We start from the raw sequence: 22,502 nt of genomic DNA, 5'->3' as shown, positions 1-22,502 counted from the left end.
AATTGACTAGCTATGTCTATTGACAGTTGTCGCAGTGACATCATAAACATTCTATTGAAATAGTTGCTTGCATAGTGTAGTCTTTTGTTTAGACATGTAGCTAGCTAGCTAAACAATGAACCGTAATCCCAACTCATAACGTTACTACCCTGCATGAATCTGCAGGTAGCTAACCAACCAGGTTAGGCTATAACTAGCAATGCAAATGGCTCTGAGATACGAATAATATTACACGTAACGTTAGCTAGCCAGCCAGCCAGCTAATATTAGCTAGCTAGCTAACAGGACGCTTTAACTTGAAATGAAAACGACTTTCTGACAAACTTAGAAATGTGTAATATCTGAAAATGTAGATAGCTAGACTCTCTTACCCGTATACATGGATGGACGCTTCTCCCTCTCTGTCACGGATGCCATGGTTGCCCTTAGTTTGAAGATGTAATCCGGAGCCTTCTGTGTGTTCTCTTTTCGACTCCGTCTGCATATTTGAAATCAAACGGCAGAATTTTCTCCATCTCCTTAGCTATCATACTCTAATTCCACTGATTTCAAAACTCGGTCCTCCAGAAAGTGGAGAGCAACACTTATGCAGTTCTACTACGTGATATCTTTCAAAAAAGCCTACACATACTGACCAGCTCATATTATAGACAGAAGCGTGCTACATGGCAGACCAATCCAAACTCATCTCTCGGTATGTCCAGCCCATTCATTATCTCAGCCAATCATGGCTAGCGGGAACGTTGCTGTCTTTTTCCATGGCTAAACCAACTAGGCTCATAATAAAAAATAAATAATTGTATTTACAGATGACATACAAGTTTGTTATTAAGGCACATAAAAGTTCACTTGTTCTAGAAGGCATTTCTCCCAAAAAACGCATTTTGATTAAAAAAAGTTGTACGTTCAAATGGCGCTCCTGTGAACTAGTGACACGCGACATACGCCTAGTTTCCTGAAACGAGTCACAAATAATGTATTGTGTCATTTTGGAGTCACTTTTATTGTAAATAAGAATACAATATGTTTCTGAACACTTCTACATGAATGTGGATGCTACTATGATTACGGATAATTCTGAATGAATCGTGAATAATGATGACTGAGAAAGTTACAGACGCACAAATACACTATATATTCAAAAGTATGTGGACACCCCTTCATATTAGTGGATTCAGCTATTTCAGCCACACCCGTTGCTGACAGGTGTATAAAATCGACACACAGCCATGCAATCTCCATAGACAAACATTGACAGTAGAATGGCCTTACTGAAGAGCTCAGTGACTTTCAACATGGCACAGTCATAGGATGCCACCTTTCCAACAAGTCAGTTCGTCAAATTTCTGCCCTGCTAGAGCTGCCCCGGTCAACTGTAAGTGCTGTTATTGTGAAGTAGAAACGTCTAGGAGCAACAACGGCTCAGCCACGAAGTGGTAGGCCACACAAGCTCACAGAACGGGACCGGCGAGTGCTGAAGCGCGTAAAAATTGTCTGTCCTCGGTTGCAACACTCACTACCGAGTTCCAAACTGCCCCTGGAAGCAACGTCAGCACAATAACTGTTAGTTGGGAGCTTCGTGAAATGGGTTTCCATGGCCGAGCAGCCGCACACAAGCCTAAGATCACCATGCGCAACGCCAAGCGTCGGCTGGAGTGGTGTAAAGCTCGACGCCATTGGACTCTGGAGCAGTGGAAACACGATCTCTGGAGTGAAGAATCACGCTTCACCATCTGGCAGTCTGGCGGACGAATCTGGATTAGGCGGATGCCAGGAGAACGCTACCTGACCAAATGCATAGTGCCAACTGTAAAGTTTGATGGAGGAGGAATAATGGTCTGGGGCTGTTTTCATGGTTCTGGCTAGGCCCCTTAGTTCCAGTGAAGGGAAATCTTAATGCTACAGCATACAATGACATTCTAGACAATTCAGTGCTTCCAACTTTGAGGCAACAGTTTGGGGAAGGCTCTTTCCTGTTTCAGCATGACAATGCCTCCGTGCACAAAGCGAGGTCCATACAGATAGTCTACTGCGTCTGCTATACAGATATATGTGTACAGAAGGAGGCTAATTAGTTCATTTTTTTATCAGAATATTTGTTATATATAGATAAGCATTATATTGTTAGATTATAGGAGTAACTCTGGTATGCCCAAAACATTATTCCTCACTTCAATTTAAAAAATATATATATACAGTATATATTGTATATATATATATATGCGCCAAATACAACACTTTACAGTGAAATGTTTACTTATGAGCCCTTTACCAACAATGCAGAGTTAAAAAGTAAGAAAAATGTGCTAATAAAAAAGTAATAAATATTAACACAATAAAATAACAAAAACAAGGCTATATATAAGGAGTACCAGTACAGAGTCGATGTTCAGGGGGTACGAGGTAGAGGTAATTGAGGTAATATGTACAGTGGGGGAAAAAAGTATTTAGTCAGCCACCAATTGTGCAAGTTCTCCCACTTAAAAAGATGAGAGAGGCCTGTAATTTTCATCATAGGTACACGTCAACTATGACAGACAAAATGAGAAAATAAATCCAGAAAATCACATTGTAGGATTTTTTATGAATTTATTTGCAAATTATGGTGGAAAATAAGTATTTGGTCAATAACAAAAGTTTCTCAATACTTTGTTATATACCCTTTGTTGGCAATGACACAGGTCAAACGTTTTCTGTAAGTCTTCACAAGGTTTTCACACACTGTTGCTGGTATTTTGGCCCATTCCTCCATGCAGATCTCCTCTAGAGCAGTGATGTTTTGGGCTGTCGCTGGGCAACACGGACTTTCAACTCCCTCCAAAGATTTTCTATGGGGGTTGAGATCTGGAGACTGGCTAGGCCACTCCAGGACCTTGAAATGCTTCTTACGAAGCCACTCCTTCGTTGCCCGGGCGGTGTGTTTGGGATCATTGTCATGCTGAAAGACCCAGCCACGTTTCATCTTCAATGCCCTTGCTGATGGAAGGAGGTTTTCACTCAAAATCTCACGATACATGGCCCCATTCATTCTTTCCTTTACACGGATCAGTCGTCCTGGTCCCTTTGCAGAAAAACAGCCCCAAAGCATGATGTTTCCACCCCCATGCTTCACAGTAGGTATGGTGTTCTTTGGATGCAACTCAGCATTCTTTGTCCTCCAAACACGACGAGTTGAGTTTTTACCAAAAAGTTCTATTTTGGTTTCATCTGACCATATGACATTCTCCCAATCCTCTTCTGGATCATCCAAATGCACTCTAGCAAACTTCAGACGGGCCTGGACATGTACTGGCTTAAGCAGGGGGACACGTCTGACACTGCAGGATTTGAGTCCCTGGCGGCGTAGTGTGTTACTGATGGTAGGCTTTGTTACTTTGGTCCCAGCTCTCTGCAGGTCATTCACTAGGTCCCCCCGTGTGGTTCTGGGATTTTTGCTCACCGTTCTTGTGATCATTTTGACCCCCACGGGGTGAGATCTTGCGTGGAGCCCCAGATCGAGGGAGATTATCAGTGGTCTTGTATGTCTTCCATTTCCTAATAATTGCTCCCACAGTTGATTTCTTCAAACTAAGCTGCTTACCTATTGCAGATTCAGTCTTCCCAGCCTGGTGCAGGTCTACAATTTTGTTTCTGGTGTCCTTTGACAGCTCTTTGGTCTTGGCCATAGTGGAGTTTGGAGTGTGACTGTTTGAGGTTGTGGACAGGTGTCTTTTATACTGATAACAAGTTCAAACAGGTGCCATTAATACAGGTAACGAGTGGAGGACAGAGGAGCCTCTTAAAGAAGAAGTTACAGGTCTGTGAGAGCCAGAAATCTTGCTTGTTTGTAGGTGACCAAATACTTATTTTCCACCATAATTTGCAAATAAATTCATTAAAAATCCTACAATGTGATTTTCTGGAAAAAAAATTATCCATTTGTCTGTCATAGTTGACGTGTACCTATGATGAAAATTACAGGCCTCTCTCATCTTTTTAAGTGGGAGAACTTGCACAATTGGTGGCTGACTAAATACTTTTTTCCCCCACTGTAGGTAGGGGTAAAAGTGACTAGGCAATCAGGATAGATAAACAGAGTAGCAGCAGTGTGTGTGGCGTCAATATGCGTGTGTGTGTGTGTGTGAGCGTACAGTGGGGAAAAAAAGTATTTAGTCAGCCACCAATTGTGCAAGTTCTCCCACTTAAAAAGATGAGAGAGGCCTGTAATTTTCATCATAGGTACACGTCAACTATGACAGACAAAATGAGAAAAAAAATTCCAGAAAATCACATTGTAGGATTTTTATGAATTTATTGGCATATGATGGTGGAAAATAAGTATTTGGTCAATAACAAAAGTTTCTCAATACTTTGTTATATACCCTTTGTTGGCAATGACACAGGTCAAACGTTTTCTGTAAGTCTTCACAAGGTTTTCACACACTGTTGCTGGTATTTTGGCCCATTCCTCCATGCAGATCTCCTCTAGAGCAGTGATGTTTTGGGGCTGTCGCTGGGCAACACAGACTTTCAACTCCCTCCAAAGATTTTCTATGGGGTTGAGATCTGGAGACTGGCTAGGCCACTCCAGGACCTTGAAATGCTTCTTACGAAGCCACTCCTTCGTTGCCCGGGCGGTGTGTTTGGGATCATTGTCATGCTGAAAGACCCAGCCACGTTTCATCTTCAATGCCCTTGCTGATGGAAGGAGGATTTCACTCAAAATCTCACGATACATGGCCCCATTCATTCTTTCCTTTACACAGATTAGTCGTCCTGGTCCCTTTGCAGAAAAACAGCCCCAAAGCATGATGTTTCCACCCCCATGCTTCACAGTAGGTATGGTGTTCTTTGGATGCAACTCAGCATTCTTTGTCCTCCAAACATGACGAGTTGAGTTTTTACCAAAAAGTTCTATTTTGGTTTCATCTGACCGTATGACATTCTCCCAATCCTCTTCTGGATCATCCAAATGCACTTCAGACGGGCCTGGACATGTACTGGCTTAAGCAGGGGGACACGTCTTGCACTGCAGGATTTGAGTCCCTGGCGGCGTAGTGTGTTACTGATGGTATGCTTTGTTACTTTGGTCCCAGCTCTCTGCTGGTCATTCACTAGGTCCCCCCGTGTGGTTCTGGGATTTTTGCTCACCATTCTTGTGATCATTTTGACCCCACGGGGTGAGATCTTGCGTGGAGCCCCAGATCGAGGGAGATTATCAGTGGTCTTGTATGTCTTCCATTTCCTAATAATTGCTCCCACAGTTGATTTCTTCAAACCAAGCTGCTTACCTATTGCAGATGCAGTCTTCCCAGCCTGGTGCAGGTCTACAATTTTGTTTCTGGTGTCCTTTGACAGCTCTTTGGTCTTGGCCATAGTGGAGTTTGGAGTGTGACTGTTTGAGGTTGTGGACAGGTGTCTTTTATACTGATAACAAGTTCAAACAGGTGCCATTAATACAGGTAACGAGTGGAGGACAGAGGAGCCTCTTAAAGAAGAAGTTACAGGTCTGTGAGAGCCAGAAATCTTGCTTGTTTGTAGGTGACCAAATACTTATTTTCCACCATAATTTGCAAATAAATTCATTAAAAATCCTACAATGGGATTTTCTGGATTTTTTTCTCAATTTGTCTGTCATAGTTGACGTGTACCTATGATGAAAATTACAGGCCTCTCTCATCTTTTTAAGTGGGAGAACTTGCACAATTGGTGGCCGACTAAATACTTTTTTTCCCCACTGTATGTAACGTGTGTGTGTGTGTGTTGTAGTGTCAGTGTAGTATGTGAGTGTGTGGGTAGAGTTCAGTGAGTGTGCGAAGAGCCATTGCAAAAACAAGTAATGGGGGGGGGGGGTCAATGCAAATAGTCCGGGTAGCCATTTCATTAACTGTTCAGCATTCTTATGGCTTGGGGGTAGATGCACTCATTAATGAAGCCAGTGACTGATGTGGTTAACTTCTCAATGCCATCGGATGAATTACGGAACATATTCTAGTCTGTGGTATCGAAACAGTCCTGTAGTTTAGCATCCGCTTCTTCGGACCACTTCCATATTGAGCACGTCACTGGTACTTCCTGATTTGAATTTTTGGTTGTAAGCAGGAATCAGGAGGATAGAGTTATGGTCAGATTTGCCAAATGGAGGGCAAGGGAGTGCTTTGTATGTATCTGTGTGTAGAGTCAAGGTGATCTAGATTTGTTTTAACCTCTAGTTGTACTGGTGTCATGTTGGTAGAAATTAAGTAAGACAGATTTCAGTTTTCCTGCATTAAAATCACCGGCCACTAGGAGCACCGCCTCTGGGTGAGCATTTTCTTGTTTGCTTATGACCCTACAGTATACAGCTCGTTGAGTGCGGTCTTAAGTGCCAGTATCGGTTTGTGGTGTTAAATAGACAGCTATGAAAAATATAGATGACAACTCTCTTGGTAAATAGTCAGGTCTACAGCTTATCCTGAGGTATTCTAACTCAGGCGAGCAGAACCTCGAGACTTCCTTAATATTAGAGATTGCACACCAGTTGTTGTTAACAAAGAGACACACACCATCCCCCCTGAGCTTCCCCGACGCTGCCATTCTGTCCTGCCGATATATTGAAAAACCAGCTATATTTATATTTTCCATGTCCTTGTTCAACCACAACTCTGAGAAACATAGGATATTACAGTTCTTAAGATGACATTGATAGGATAGTCTCGAACAAAACTTGTCCAGTTTATTCTCCAGTGATTGCATGTTCGCCAATAGAACAGAGGCAGAGGCGTTTTATCCATTCGCCAACGTAGTCTCGTCAGGTATTCCGCACGCCGGCCTTTATAACAGCGCCTTTTCCTTTTTCCGAGTGTCAGGTATTTGGGTGTGGTCCGGGATGAGCAGTAGTTCTCCCGCCTCCGACTCATTGAAGTAGAAATCTTCATCCAAATCGAGGTTAGTAATCGCTGTTCTGATGTCCAGAAGCACTTTTCGGTCATAGGAAACGATGGCGGAAACATTATGTAAAAAAAATAAGATCAGCACAAAAAAAATCAGAAAATATTACAATTGGTCAGGAGCCCGTAAAACGGCTGCAGGATATTATATTGCGACAAACACAACATTACAGTTTGAAAAAAAATCCAAAGAAAAATGGCTCAACAGAATGAAACAAAACCCTTGCGAACTGGTTTAAACCTTCACAAAAGTTTTTGTTTTTAGGCATCCATCTTCGCAAGCAACAGTAGCCCAAGGCTCTCTCTCTCATCAGCAGCAGGCGCATAAGGCAGCGCGCAAGGAATGAGAAAATGGTGCTGAAGCACGAAATCGGGATGTATGATATGCTGCCACGGACAATTTGGCCAGCTACAATTTTATTTATCGACTTTTCATTTATTTTATCGGCCAAAAGCAGGCAATTACCGGCTTACGGAAACCCTGCAAGAGAGAGCGAGAGATGGAAGGATGAAGGGAGATAGAGAGGGATGAAGAGAGAGGAAGGGAAAAGAGAGGAGAGAGAGAGAGGGATGAAGAGAGAGGAAGGGAAAAGAGAGGAGAGAGAGAGAGGGATGAAGAGAGAGGTTGTAATAGGGTCATCGTCCGTGTCCTTCTCTAATAAGACTTCAGCTAGGGGTGAACACTAGTGTGAAATCGGCATATCTGTGTGTGTGTGTGTGTGTGTGTGTGTCTCTCTCTGTGTGTGTGTCTGCAGGTACTAGGGACAGAGCGGAGGGTGGTGTGAAATCAGAATTAGAGACAGAGGCTGTGTTTCTCTTCTACCTTTCCCTCCTAATGACCAGCCTACATGGCTGTGAATCTGACACGCCTTTACAAACCTGATTACTTGGTTCTGGTTAATACAGTGTGATGACACAACTCTACCATTGATCTGGCTCACAGAGAGGAGGAGAGGAGAGGAGGAAAGAATGAACAGATTGAATCTTAGAGAGGTGTTTCTTCTGTTTCTCCTCTATTTACGTTCGAAAGCAAAGCAAAGGCTACCGATGGTCAGAGAATCAGGCTGCGTCCCAAATGGCATCCTATTCCCTATGTAGTGCACTACTTTTGACCAGGGCTTAGTTTGTGATTCTGATTCGGTTTCTACCTCCCTCAGCATTCGTTCCGGCCCAACTTCCTAGCCACAGCACACCAACTGAATGAAGAAGGCTTTAAGGTGAGTAGTACTGCTCTCTCTCTCTCGCTCTCTCGCTCTGTATTACTACTCTTCTCTCCTATTGGAAGTTCAGTCATGACGGCTAGTCGACCTGATAGTCTATGCACAACCCAACACAACACAACACACCACAACACAGAGGAACTGAAGAGAAAGAGAACAAACTCTGACATTTGCTTCTCTCCCTCGCTGTGTGTGTGTCTGGTCTCTCCTCCAGCTCTTTGCCACAGAGGCCACCTCGGCCTGGCTCTCTGCCAACGACGTGCCTGCCACCCCTGTGGCATGGCCCAGCCAGGAGGGAGGAGACGCCAGCCTGCCCAGTATTATCAGGTGAGAGGGGAGAAGGGCAAGGGGCAACTGTCTGGAATAGAGGGATGAAGAGAGGGAGGGATAAAGAGTTTGAAGTTTTATTAGTCGTATGTACGGGATACGCATGGTATACATCGTCCAACGAAATGCTTACTTGCAGGTTCCTTCTCGACAAAGCAACAACAATAAAAAATTATAAAATATAAGAATACGAACATAAAGTAAATGGCTCTATAGAATAAATATTTGAGCATAAATATAATACAGGATGGTACAATTTATAGTCCAATATTTACACGTGTATTGGGGAAGAGGGGGAATGGGGGGGCCAGTGTATAAACTGAGTATAAACTGAGTCTGTGTGATGTGTGTATGTTTGTGTGGGTATGTGCATGAGAGAGTGCATGTGTGCTAAGGTGCAGAGAATCAGACCAGGTGGTCAGTCCAGTTCAAGTGTTCAGCAGTCTGATGGCTTGTAGATACCAACAGGCTCAGAGACTGTTTCTATCAGACCTCAAGCTCCGATACCGTCTGCTTTACGGTAAGGGAGAGAACAGCTTGTTTCTGGGGTGTGTGGGGTCCTTGATGATGCTGCGTGCCTTCCTCAGGCACCGTTTAGAGTAGATGTCCTGGATGGATGGGAGCACGGTCTCAGTGATGTACTGGGCCGTCTTCCCCACCCACTGGAGGGCCTTGCGGTCGTGGACGGAGCAATTCCCATACCAGGCCGTGATGCAGCCGGTCAGGACGCTCTCGATGGTGCAGCGGTAGTATTTGGAGAAGACCTGGGGCGGCATGCCCAATTTCCTTAGCCGCCTTAGGAAGTAGAGACGCTGTTGTGCCCTCTTGACAAGAGTGGTGGTGTTGTTGGTCCATGACAAGTCCTCTGTGATGTGGACGCCGAGGAACTTAAAACTCGTGACTCTCTCTACTGCGGTCTAGTTGATGTGGATCGGGGCACCCTCCTTTCAAACGTTACGAATCTACCTTCCAAAAACCTTTTGTGACAACTGATGTGTCCTCTCCTTCAGTGTCGAACTAAGCATGTAACTGTGTTGACAGTCATTGATCTACAAGTAATTTTGCATGCCGAACAACCCCAGGCAATATCAGTAGCCTACTGTAGTCAAACTGCGCACTGTGCCCAGCTTCACACGCTGACCAACGCCAGGTAGGTGGCCTGATCTTGAACATCTGCACCTTCAGCATTCAAATGCTAAAATGGCTTGCGCAATATTAGGCTTTATTAGTTGAGTGACAACCTATGTAATTTGCTAGGTTATTATTGTTATCTATGCGCTGTTGAAAATTGTGTTTTACCAGAATAAACGTAAGCTACCGGAGACATTTGGCTATACCTGATGAATGGGGCTTACTATAGATTTTATTTTGCTTGTTCAGGTTCACCAACAGCAATAGTTTTGGTAGTTTGGCTTTAAACAATCATTGTATATGGTCATTTTTAGATATACAGGGTAAAGCTGATATTTTCATAACAAGGACAACAATCAAGTTTTGCAAGGTGCACTGCATGGCCGAAGCGGGAGGACAAAATAATAACCGGAAAAACGTAAACGGTCAAAACCGTTTTATTTTGAGATGGGGGGGTTAAATCCAAAGTTGTGCTATATATTCATTGGCTATTTCAATTTGTAAATGATAAATATTGATATATTACTAGCTCAAATGCTTCATCTGCAAAAATGATAAGTTAATTTAGTGGGTGATGGTGATTTCAGAACCAAAGTTGGGGGAAAAAAACATAGGCTGCATTGCTCCCACTTATCTGATAGTGGTAGTGGGGTGGTGCCTAGTCTCCCTTATGGCTCAGCTCAGGAGCCTACATTGTAGAGACACCATAGACATGCATCATTTACACACACACACACATACACACACACACACACAGAAGTCAGCTCAGACAGATCCAGCTCAGAGAGGCCCAGCTCATGAGCTCATCAGCAACCGATTTTAATTTAGAATGGAAAATTAATGTATGCAACAAATGTTAGTGCATCGAACTGAAGCGCAATGATTCGTTCTCTAATCAAACCGAGTCCCACCGAATCGTTTCAAGCTAAAACGTATCGATCCTGTATCGTATCGGAGGCCATGTGTAGTATCTAGATACGTATAGAATTGTCTTGAAAGGGAAAGATGCACATCCCTAGTATTTTACTGACATCTCACTCCTTACAGCTCTTATTGCTTTAGCACTATAATATATTTGGCATGTGATTAAACTATCTGAATGATGTCTCAGAACACACAAATAGTACAATTACACATACAGTGAGGGAAAAAAGTATTTGATCCCCTGCTGATTTTGTACGTTTGCCCACTGACAAAGAAATGATCAGTCTATACTTTTAATGGTAGGTTTATTTGAACAGTGAGAGACAGAATAACAACAAAATAATCCAGAAAAACGCATGTCAAAAATGTTATAAATTGATTTGCATTTTAATGAGGGAAATAAGTATTTGACCCCCTCTCAATCAGAATGATTTCTGGCTCCCAGGTGTCTTTTATACAGGGAACGAGCTGAGATTAGGAGCACACTCTTAAAGGGAGTACCCCTAATCTCAGCTTGTTACCTGTATAAAAGACACCTGTCCACAGAAGCAATCAATCAGATTCCAAACTCTCCACCATGGCCAAGACCAAAGAGCTCTCCAAGGATGTCAGGGACACGATTGTAGACCTACACAAGGCTGGAATGGGCTACAAGACCATCGCCAAGCAGCTTGGTGAGAAGGTGACAGTTGGTGCGATTATTCGCAAATGGAAGAAACACAAAAGAACTGTCAATCTCCCTCGGCCTGGGGCTCCATGCAAGATCTCACCTCGTGGAGTTGCAATGATCATGAGAACGGTGAGGAATCAGCCCAGAACTACATGGGAGAATATTGTCAATGATCTCAAGGCAGCTGGGACCATAGTCACCAAGAAAACAATTGGTAACACACTACGCTGTGAAGGACTGAAATCCTGCAGCGCCCACAAGGTCCCCCTGCTCAAGAAAGCACATATACAGGCCCGTCTGAAGTTTGCCAATGAACATCTGAATGATTCAGAGGAGAACTGGGTGAAAGTGTTGTGGTCAGATGAGACCAAAATCGAGCTCTTTGGCATCAACTCAACTTGCCGTGTTTGGAGGAGGAGGAATGCTGCCTATGACCCCAAGAACACCATCCCCACTGTCAAACATGGAGGTGGAAACATTATGCTTTGGGGGTGTTTTTCTGCTAAGGGGACAGGACAACTTCACCGCATCAAAGGGACGATGGACGGGGCCATCAAATCTTGGGTGAGAACCTCCTTCCCTCAGCCAGGGCATTAAAAATGGGTCGTGGATGGGTATTCCAGCATGACAATGACCCAAAACACACGGCCAAGGCAACAAAGGAGTGGCTCAAGAAGAAGCACATTAAGGTCCTGGAGTGGCCTAGCCAGTCTCCAGACCTTAATCCCATAGAAAATCTGTGGAGGGAGCTGAAGGTTCGAGTTGCCAAACGTCAGCCTCGAAACCTTAATGACTTGGAGAAGATCTGCAAAGAGGAGTGGAACAAAATCCCTCCTGAGATGTGTGCAAACCTGGTGGTCAACTACAAGAAACGTCTGATCTCTGTGATTGCCAACAAGGGTTTGCCACCAAGTACTTATTTCCCTCATTAAAATGCAAATCAATTTATAACATTTTATACATGCATTTTTCTGGATTTTGTTGTTGTCATTTTGTCTCTCACTGTTCAAATAAACCTACCATTAAAATTATAGAATGATCATGTCTTGGTCAGTGGGCAAATGTACAAAATCAGCAGGGGATCAAATACTTTTTTCCCTCACTGTAATTGTAAGGAATTATGAAATATAACAAAGCCAGGAGTGCGCACACACACACACACACACACACACCCCTCCTCCCTACACACAGTGCTGATCAGGAGAGAGGCACATGGTGTGTGTGTGTGTGTGTGTGTGTGTGTGTGTGTGTGTGTGTGTGTGTGATTGTTGACAGAGGATTTGGTGTCACCTTTGTTTTAGTGTGGTTGTCATCTGTCTCCCCTCCGTGTTGTCATTAGCATTCCATCCTGATGTCTCTCTCTGTCTGACAAAGGGCTTCAGATAAAAAGGTCTCTTTAGATGCTGCCATCGCTTTACCCCATTTGTTTATACACAGCCCTGTTGTCCTCCTCTCCTCATATTTCCTCCCCTCCTCTCCTTTCCTCTCATTTTCTTTCCTCCTATTCTCCTCTGTTCACTGTAACCTTTCTCTGTGTATGTGTGTAGGCTGATCAACGAGGGCCACATTGACCTGGTGGTAAACCTTCCCAACAACAACAGCAAGTTCCTCAGGGACAACTTCCTGATCCGCAGGATGGCTGTGGACCACGGGGTGCCTCTCATCACCAACTACCAGGTACACAGACACGGGGACAAAGACTCACACACACACACACAGAGACACGCACGCGCACACACACAGACACACATGCACACGCACACACACACAGACAGAGGGACACACACAGAGGGACAAATGCAGGTACACACGCCATAAAGACACACAGGGACAGACACGCAGGGACACACACACATAGAGACACATGCAAGCTCACACACACACATCCAAAGCAACTTACATTTACATTTACATCATTTAGCAGACGCTCTTATCCAGAGCGACTTACAAATTGGTGCATTCAACTTATGATAGCAAGTGGGACAACCACTTTTTTTCTTTTTTTTTTCTTTCTTTTTTTTCTATGGGGGGGGTAGAAGGATTACTTTATACTATTCCAGGTATTCCTTAAAGAGGTAGGGTTTCAAGTGTCTCCGGAAGGTGGTCAGTGACTCCGCTGTCCTGGCGTCGTGGGGGAGCTTGTTCCACCATTGGGGTGCCAGAGCAGCAAATAGCTTTGACTGGGCTGAGCGGGAACTGTGCTTCTGTAGAGGTAGGGGAGCTAGCAGGCCAGAGGTGGATGAACGTAGTGCCCTCGTTTGGGTGTAGGATCAGAGCCTGAAGGTAAGGAGGTGCCGTTCCCCTCACAGCTCCGTAGGCAAGCACCATAGTCTTGTAGTAGATGCGAGCCTCAACTGGAAGCCAGTGGAGTGTGCGGAGGAGCGGGGTGACATGAGAGAACTTGGGAAGGTCGAACACCAGATGGGCTGCGGCGTTCTGGATAAGTTGTAGGGGTTTAACTTACAGTACTTACAAGAATTGAACTGACAATCACACTCTTAAACAGAGTGAGACACCTTTCCAGGGTCAATTTCATTTCAATTCGGTCAATTCAGGAAGTAAACTGCAATTACAAGTTTTACTCATAGAAAATCATTATTTGGAATTAGAGTACTTCCTGAATTGACTGAATTGAAATTGAATTGATCCGATCCCTGCACCTTTCTCTGTGGTCCCGTCAGGTGGTCAAGCTGTTTGCTGAGGCCATAAAGTATGCCAGCGAGTTGGACACCACCAGCCTGTTCCACTACCGCCAACGGGACGCTGACCGCCAGAGGGAAGCTGACCTCGAAAAGGAAGCTGACCGCCTTAAGGACGCTGCCGCCGGACTGCAGCGTTAGAGCTGTACCCTTCCTTCCCCCACCTCTCCTCATCTCTCCCTCCATCCCCGACCCTACCTCTGACCCTCCCTCTCTCTCCCTCATCCTCCTCCCCCACAGGGCCCAGACACAGCACAGTACAGCACACTCCATCAGGGTCCTCCAACACCAGGATAGACCATGATGACCCATGACCTTTTACATGCGACATGCTTCTTTACAGAGAAGAGGTGTATTTGTCCCCTTTCCCCTGAAGTGTGCACTCACGCACTCCTCCCCATTCATTTTAAAGCGTTGGATTGGTGTAATAATGTGGGGCCAGAGGGAGTTTCTCCTTTGAAATCCATGATGGGAAGCGAACACTTTGGGAGAAAGGACAACTGTTGCTGCCTGTCTCTTTTCCTCTGTGATGTCTGGCGGATACTGTACCAAAGATAGTTACTGTACCAAAGATAGTTACTGTACCAAAGATAGTTACTGTACCAGAAAGTATAAGGGGGTAAACCATTGTTATAGACAGCTGTAAATGTAGCCCATAATGGCAAACCTTTATACATGTGTTTTAAAGACATTTCACATCTAGGGATAGAAGACATAGTATGTTGGTTTGTGATCTCATTAAACCACATCCAAGGGCAGTATCTTTCCTGTTTACACTCAACAAACACATTTTTCTTTCTCTTAGTATGGCTGTATTTTCCTCATACTGAAAACACATAATTATTTTTTTGTATTTTGTTGGCCAGTTCTGAAGCCTTCAATATTTTAAAGTCTAATACCGACCTTGCCGTCAAACTTTTAAAAGCAGCGGGTGGCCATCCTATTGTCTCTGACCAGAATATCGAGCATCATTTTCTGTTCATTTTCCGGCGACTCTACATGTTGAATCGCCACTGATCGTCTCTAACTAGCCCACCGTGGCCAGCCACTGCTTTCAGCCGTTGGTCGGCACGGTGTGATTTGTACCGTAGGTAATGACTGCTACAAGGGACTTAGCTGGAGAACAGTCTCTTTTGAACACTACCAGTTTGGTCACTGACCCACACTACTGCTTCATGCATTCATGCATTTTGGTTATGGACTAAAGATGGTGCTATGGACCCAACTAGGATTGTATGTGTGTGTTGAGTGTGTGTGTGTTTTACTAGCCACCCTTCGAGAAATGCTTCTACATTCTTGATATTTTGAAGCGGATATCAAGATATGAATTTATTCAGTGCTTCTGTGTTAAAAAAAAAAAAAATCTGAAAGTTTACAGTTGTTTTGGTGACAATTTTTGTTATTAACGATGCTAGCAGCTGATTGGTTATATTTTAGATGTATTTGGGTGTCCATGTTTATAAATAATGAGCTTACATTTCAAAGTACTCTCCCTTTTAAAAACATCTGCATTCTGCATACATACAAATCAAATAAAAACAGTATTCACCATGTTTTAGTTGCGGTCAATTTTTTCCTAATGTATATTTTACTGTATCCCTGGGTCTACCCTGCTTTATAGAAGTTAGCCAGTTTTAGTCCTAGTGAATCAGGTTTTGCAGGACCATAGAGGGCTGTTTTAGTCTCCCTCCCCTGACCTGGAATAAACACTATTAATCAGGTGAGTACATGCTTGATTGATTGATTGATTGGATTTATATAGCACTTTTTCAGATGCACAAAGCACATCCACCACCAATATTGATTTGTTTTGTTTGTCTTTCAAATGTGCTTACACATTTCTTTACCACATGTAAATTCCTGTACTTTGCCTGGGGCTGGGAGGAGATCACTGTATCACTTTGGCTGTGTTTAGACAGGCCGCCCAATTATTTTCCCCACTAATTGGTCTTTTGGCCAATCATGGGAGAGTAGGAGAGGGGAGGGAGAGAGAGGGGAACGTACTGTACAGTACATGGAGCCCTGCCGGGGCTAGCCACTGAGATGGTCTCTGCTTTATGCAGATCTGTTTGGCATGCAACTAGATGAGGTGTGTGTGTGTGGTAGAGGGTAGAGTACTTACTCATTATGCATTAAAACATATATTAAGAGGAAGTTAGATCCATGTAAGCTATTTGTGTGAGGGTACAAATTAGTAGATACAGTGAAGTAGTGAGTAGTGCTATAAAGGGAATAGGGTGTCATTTGGAATATAACCTTTTCCCCAGCAGCCATGGGGTTAGACTTTCCATCACATTTACCTACGCAAAGGGATGTTTGCCATATGCCTGTCTGCTGTAAGAGCACAGCCACCTGTTGTTTGACAGGTTATATTGAGCTCAACTTACATTTCCTGTCATCGCTAATAACACACACACACTGATCCTAAGCTCTGCAATTAATAACACAGAGCTAAGATCTAACATAAACCATAGTGTATGTATATGTCTTGGAATTCAATTAATCTGAATACATTCCCAAATGTCTGAAGTGGTTGTCATGTAAACAGTCTTCTCTTCATGTAAGTAAATGGGTCCTATTGGCCCTGGTCAAAAGTAGTGCACTGCATAAGGAATAGGGTGCAATTGGGAAGTTGCTGGGTCTTTTTTCTCCCAAAGCTACAATTGTGGGAATCAGAACCATGGCTGAGAAGCTCATTTAGGCTACATTTATTTATGACAATCTAAAACCCAACCAGTCTCTTGACGCCTTTGTAAAATCTGCATCTTACAGGAGGGCGAACGGGTGATCCTTTGTAATAGGCCACAGCTGCCTGTTCTGTGTATCCTTTCTGCAACTGAGCTGAACACAGCCCATCCAGATCCGTATACAACAACCCCCGAATTTGCTAAACTGGCTTCATCCTAAATGGCACCCTATTCCCTATATAGTGCACTACTTTTGAGCAGGACCCATAGGGCTCTGGTCAAAAGTAGTGCACTATTTAGGGAATAGGGTGCCGTTTGGGACGCTGCACTCTTTGTTCACATGTTACTGTAATTACCTCTGAATCACATCATACCTAACTACCATGTTCTTTAGCTCATTTGATGTGAACACTTAAACTACTTATCTTTTCAAATGACAGTCTTTGTGTTTACGTTCCATTCTAATTAGCTATACTTTTTGCAGAGAAAAGGGAGAAGATGCGTTCAGCCATTTCCCTTTGTAAAGTTTCAAGGGGAGGTATTATTTTATTGCGCATTTTACCATTAGCATAACAAAACGTTGCTGGGGTTTGATCAAGTCCCTTGTTTAGCTGGAGAAGGTGCAATTACACATAATAGAGAATGTTTTTTAGTATTCAGATGTCTATGGAGAGAGAGATTTCCCTATACGCTCCTGTAAGGCCTTACCTCAAGCCTCTCCTGGAATGTCAAAGACCAGCTGTGTTCTTAATTCTAGCATGGAGGGCCGGTGCTGTGTAAAATAGTTATGTTTAATCTGGTAAAACTGATTCTGATGGTTATTAACAGCCGACATGACATGGTTTTAATGTCTAGATAAATAAAGTATAAAAAAGCCTGCTGTCCTGCTCACTGGTTAAATTCTTTATTTCTCTTTCTGCCATTTCATTACCCAGCTCACTTGGGTTGTACTAGCTCTGATGTTGATGGTAGTGGTTTTAATTTTAACAATTTTTTACATTGTAGATTAATAGTGAAGACATCAAAACTATGAAATAACACATATGGAATCATGTAGTAACCAAAAAAGTATTAAACAAATCAAAATATATTTCATATTTGAGATTCTTCAAATAGCCACCCTTTGACTTGATGACAGCTTTGCACACTCTTGGCATTCTCTCAATCAGCTTCATGAGGTAGTCACCTGGAATGCATTTCAATTAACAGGTGTGCTTTCTTAAAAGTTAATTTGTGGAATTTCTTTCCGTCTTAATGCGTTTGAGCCAATCAGTTGGCTTTTGGCATTCTCTAAACCAGCTTCACCTGGAATGCTTTTCCAACAGTCTTGAAGGAGTTCCCACATATGCTGAGCACTTGTTGGCTGCTTTTCCTTCACTGTGCCGTCCGACTCATCCCAAACCATCTCAATTGGGTTGAGGTCGGGGGATTGTGGAGGCCAGGTCATCTGATGCAGCACTCCATCACTCTCCTTCTTGGTCAAATAGCCCTTACACAGCCTGGATGTGTGTTGGGTCATTGTCCTGTTGAAAAACAAATGATAGTCCCACTAAGCTCAAACCAGATGGGATGGCGTATCGCTGCAGAATGCTGTGGTAGCCATGCTGGTTAAGTGTGCCTTGAATTCTAAATAAATGACCAACAGTGTCATCAGCAAAGCACCCCCACACCATAACACCTCCTCCTTCATGCTTTACGGTGGGAACTACACATGCAGAGATCATCCGTTCACCCACACCGCGTTTCACAAAGACACGGCGGTTTGAACCAAAACTCTCCAATTTGGACTCCAGACCAAAGGACAGATTTCCACCGGTCTAATGTCCATTGCTTGTGTTTCTTGGCCCAAGCAGGTCTCTTCTTATTGGTGTCCTTTAGTAGTGGTTTCTTTGCAGCAATTCGACCATGAAGGCCTGATTCACACAGTCCCCTCTGAACAGTTGATGTTGAGATGTGTCTGTGACTTGAACTCTGTGAAGCATTTATTTGGGCTGCAATTTCTGAGGCTGGTAACTCTAATGAACTTATCTTCTACAGCAGAGGTAACTTTGGGTTTTCAATTCCTGTGGCGGTCCTCATGAGAGCCAATTTCATCATAGCGCTTGATGGACTTGAAGAAACGTTCAAAGTTCTTGAAATGTTCCGTATTGACTGACCTTCATTTCTTAAAGTAATGATGGACTGTCGTTTCTCTTTGCTTATTTGAGCTGTTCTTGCCATAATATGGACTTGGTCTTTTACCAAATAGGGTTATCTTCTGTATACCCCCCTACTTTGTCACAACACAACTGATTGGCTCAAACGGATTAAGACGGAAAGAAATTCCACAAATTAACTTTTAAGAAGGCACACCTGTTAATTGAAATGCATTCCAGGTGACTACCACATGAAGCTGGTTGAGAGAATGCCAAGAGTGTGCAAAGCTGTCATCAAGGCAAAGGGTGGCTATTTGAAGAATCTCAAATATGAAATATATTTTGATTTGTTTAACACTTTTTTGGTTACTACATGATTCCATATGTGTTATTTCATAGTTTTGATGTCTTCACTATTATTCTACAATGTAGAAAATAGTACAAATAAAGAAAAATCCTTTAATGAGTAGGTGTGTCCAAACTTTTGACTGGTAGTGTATGTGTCTTGAGGTACTATGTAGGTAGATTGAGGACTCATTGTCTTGAAATTACAATAATGATAATGTCATCATTGGGAGAATGGGTGGGATGAGCTCATATGCAGAAAATACTACTTTGTGTGTCAGCGCCAGTGGTGAGTTTAGAACAACACCAGATCATATTAAATATTCAACAGGATCCCACTTACGTAACTGGCAAAAATAAGCATTTTTCTACTGTTTTTTTTTACTCATTAGATATGAATCCAGGACAAGTAAATATTTTACCGACCATAGGATACTGTTGTGTCTGATCTGTCCCTCCATCCCTATATCCCTCCGTGCCTCAATCCCTCCAGTTCTCCAACCTTCCCTCCAACCTCCGTCCCTACATCCTTCCTTCTATCCCTTCCTCCATCCCTCCATCCTCCTCCTTTGTCCCTCCAACCCTCCATAATTTCCTCTATCCCTGCATCCCCTCCTCTTTTGTCCCACATTTAGCCAATCCCTAGTGTTGACTCTTCAGAGGGGGCTCGGGGTAAGGTTCCCTCATTCTGCAGGTTGCAGGTTTAAATCCCAAGTCGGATGCCATTTTCAAAGACTTGAGTGTAGTTGGTAGTAACTCTGCTAATATTTAAAGCATCTACCTCGCTGATGGTGTTGAGGAATAACGTTGAAATAGCTCTCTTCAGATGGTTCTAAATTACTACTAATTCAACCCTGAAGAAGGCACCATGTGTCAATGTTGGTTTACCCTTTAAATTGTTGGGAGCACATACAGTGCATTCTGAAAGTATTCAGACCCCTTGACTTTTTCCACATTTTGTTACGTTACAGCCTTATTCTAAAATAGATTAAATGAAATATTTTCCTCAGCAATCTACACACATTACCCCATAATGACGAAGCGAAAACGTTTATTTTTTGTGAGCAAATAATAAAATACAAATACAAACTGAAATACCTTATTTGCAAGTATTCAGACCATTTGCTATGAGACTCAAAATTAAGCTCAGGTGCATCCTGTTTCAATTGATCATCCTTCAGACGTTTCTACAAATTGATTGGACATGATTTGGAAAGGCACACACCTGTCTATATAAGGTCCCACAGTTGACAGTGCATGTCAGAGCAAAAACCAAGCCATGAGGTCGAAGGAATTGTCCACAGAGCTCCGAGACAAGATTGTGTCGAAGCACAGATCTGGGGAAGGGTACTAAAAAATGTCTTTAGCATTGAAGGTCCCCAAGAACACAGTGGCCTCCATCATTCTTAAATGGAAGAAGTTTGGAACCACCAAGACTCTTCCTAGAGCTGGCCGTCTGGCCAAACTGAGCAATCTAGGGAGAAGGGCCTTGGTCAGTGAGGTGACCAAGAACCCAATGGTCACTCTGACAGAGCTCCAGAGTTCCTATGTGGAGATGGGATAACCTTCCAGAAGGACAACCATCTCTGCATCACTCCACCAATCAGGCATTTATGGTAGAGTGGCCAGACGGAAGCCACTCCTCAGTAAAAGGCACATGACAGCCCAAAAGGCACCTAAAGACTCTCAGGCCATGACAAACAAGATTCTCTGGTCTGATTAAACCAAGATTGAACTCCTTGGCCTGAATGCCAAGCGTCACGTCTGGAGGAAACCTGGCACCTTCCCTACAGTGAAGCATGGTGGTGAAAGCATCATGCTGTGGGGATGTTTTTCAGCGGCAGGGACTGGGAGACTAGTCAGGATCGAGGGAAAGATGAACAGAGCAAAGTACAGCGAGATCCTTGATGAAAACCTGCTCCAGTGCACTCAGGACCTCAGACTGGGGCGAAGGTTCACCTTCTAACAGGACAACGACCCCAAGCACACAGCCAAGACAACGCAGGAGTGGCTTCGGGACAAGTCTCTGAATGTCCTTGAGTGGCCCAGCCATAGGCTGGACTTGAATCCAATCGAACATCTCTGGAGAGACCTGAAAATAGCTGTGCGGCTACGCTCCCCATCCAACCTGACAGAGCTTGAGAGGATCTACAGAGAAGAATGGGAGAAACTCCCCAAATACATGTGTGCCAAGCTTGTAGCGTCATACCCAAGAAGACTTGAGGTTGTAATCGCTGCCAAAGGTGCTTCAACAAAGTACTGAGTAAAGGCTCTGAATACTTATGTAAATGTGATATTTCTGTTGTTTTGTTTTATACATTTTCAAACATTTCTAAAAACCAGTTTTTGCTTTGTCATTATGAGGTATTGTGTGTAGATTGATGAGGGGAAAAAAACAATTTAATCAATTTTAGAATAAGGAATAATGTAACAAAATGTGGAAAAAGTCAAGGGGTCTGAATACTTTCCAAATGCACTGTATATAGTGCAACTTTTGTAAAAAAATACACAGTTAACTTTCCGTTAGTCAGCACCTCTAAAAACATTTTGGTTGTGCGTCAGCTCCTGCTTTTTACTGTACTAGTAGGAAATATCACTCCTGTCATCATGGCACAACAATGTCACATCAGGGGTTTAATTTACGTACCATGCGTCTCAGAGTAGGAGTACTGATCTAGGATCAGGTTCTCCCCTGTCCATCTTATCCTATTCATTATGATCTAAAAGGCAAAACTGATCCTAAATCAGCACTCCTACTCTGATACGCCTGATACATACAGCCTCTGTTCTCTCAGGACAAAACAATAGATTTGAATATTTTGTTACAAAACCCTAAAGAGTTAAATAATAAAAAGAAAGAGCGGAGGGAGAGGTAGGGGCAGCGTCCTCTATTTCCACCCCAGGCATATAGTTTCAGCTATTTACAATTTAACACACCCTGACTATGAGTAACAATAACATTTATAACACCTTCCACCACCATGGCAACGGGGGGTGGCAGGCCCAGGCAGGTACTATATGAGAGGGTGGCGTAGCGGAGGGTGTCTAGTGGCTAGTGCTCTGACTGGAGGAGAGTAATGGTCGCTTGTGGACCGAAACAAAAGTCATCATAAGATCGTAGTGCTCATTGATTACTCTGGTTAAGATACAGATTATACTCACTATTCACACTCAGCACTCCCTTTCCGTTAAAGGATGGAATACAGGGTGTCACAGCAGCACCCAGCGCTTTAGTCTACACTGCACACCCATTTCTCCCCTCCTATCCTCTCCTCCCCTCTCCTCTGATGCAAATGTTTTTCGGTTATTGAAGAGGTGTCTGGATCCATTTAATTATAAGCAAACAGTGTGTCTCAGACAGTCTTCCTTCTGCGTGTCTGCTAAGGGCAGGAGGAGGAGGGAGAGAAGGAGGAAGGAGAGGAGCAAACTCAAATGAGGAAAACAGCTCTATTTGAA

General features: G+C 43.4%; 1 protein-coding gene across 1 annotated transcript in view; it reads left to right on the top strand.

Annotated features, from left to right (window-relative positions):
• The window catches only part of cps1 (carbamoyl-phosphate synthase 1, mitochondrial), a 132,269-nt gene extending 116,839 nt beyond the window's left edge, over nucleotides 1-15,430 (top strand). Inside the window, exons 35-38 of the mRNA XM_041844701.2 lie at nucleotides 8,066-8,125; nucleotides 8,343-8,455; nucleotides 12,728-12,857; nucleotides 13,862-15,430. Of these exons, the coding sequence (XP_041700635.1) occupies nucleotides 8,066-8,125; nucleotides 8,343-8,455; nucleotides 12,728-12,857; nucleotides 13,862-14,020 (462 nt within the window). The 3' untranslated portion in view covers nucleotides 14,021-15,430. The remainder of the gene's footprint in view (nucleotides 1-8,065; nucleotides 8,126-8,342; nucleotides 8,456-12,727; nucleotides 12,858-13,861) is intronic.
• The last annotated feature ends 7,072 nt before the right edge of the window (nucleotides 15,431-22,502 follow it).

The sequence above is a fragment of the Coregonus clupeaformis genome, chromosome 23 (assembly GCF_020615455.1).
Source record: "Coregonus clupeaformis isolate EN_2021a chromosome 23, ASM2061545v1, whole genome shotgun sequence".
Lineage (NCBI taxonomy): Eukaryota > Metazoa > Chordata > Actinopteri > Salmoniformes > Salmonidae > Coregonus > Coregonus clupeaformis.
The sequence above is the reverse complement of the archived record's forward strand: the minus strand, read 5'-3'. Positions and strand labels throughout refer to the sequence as shown.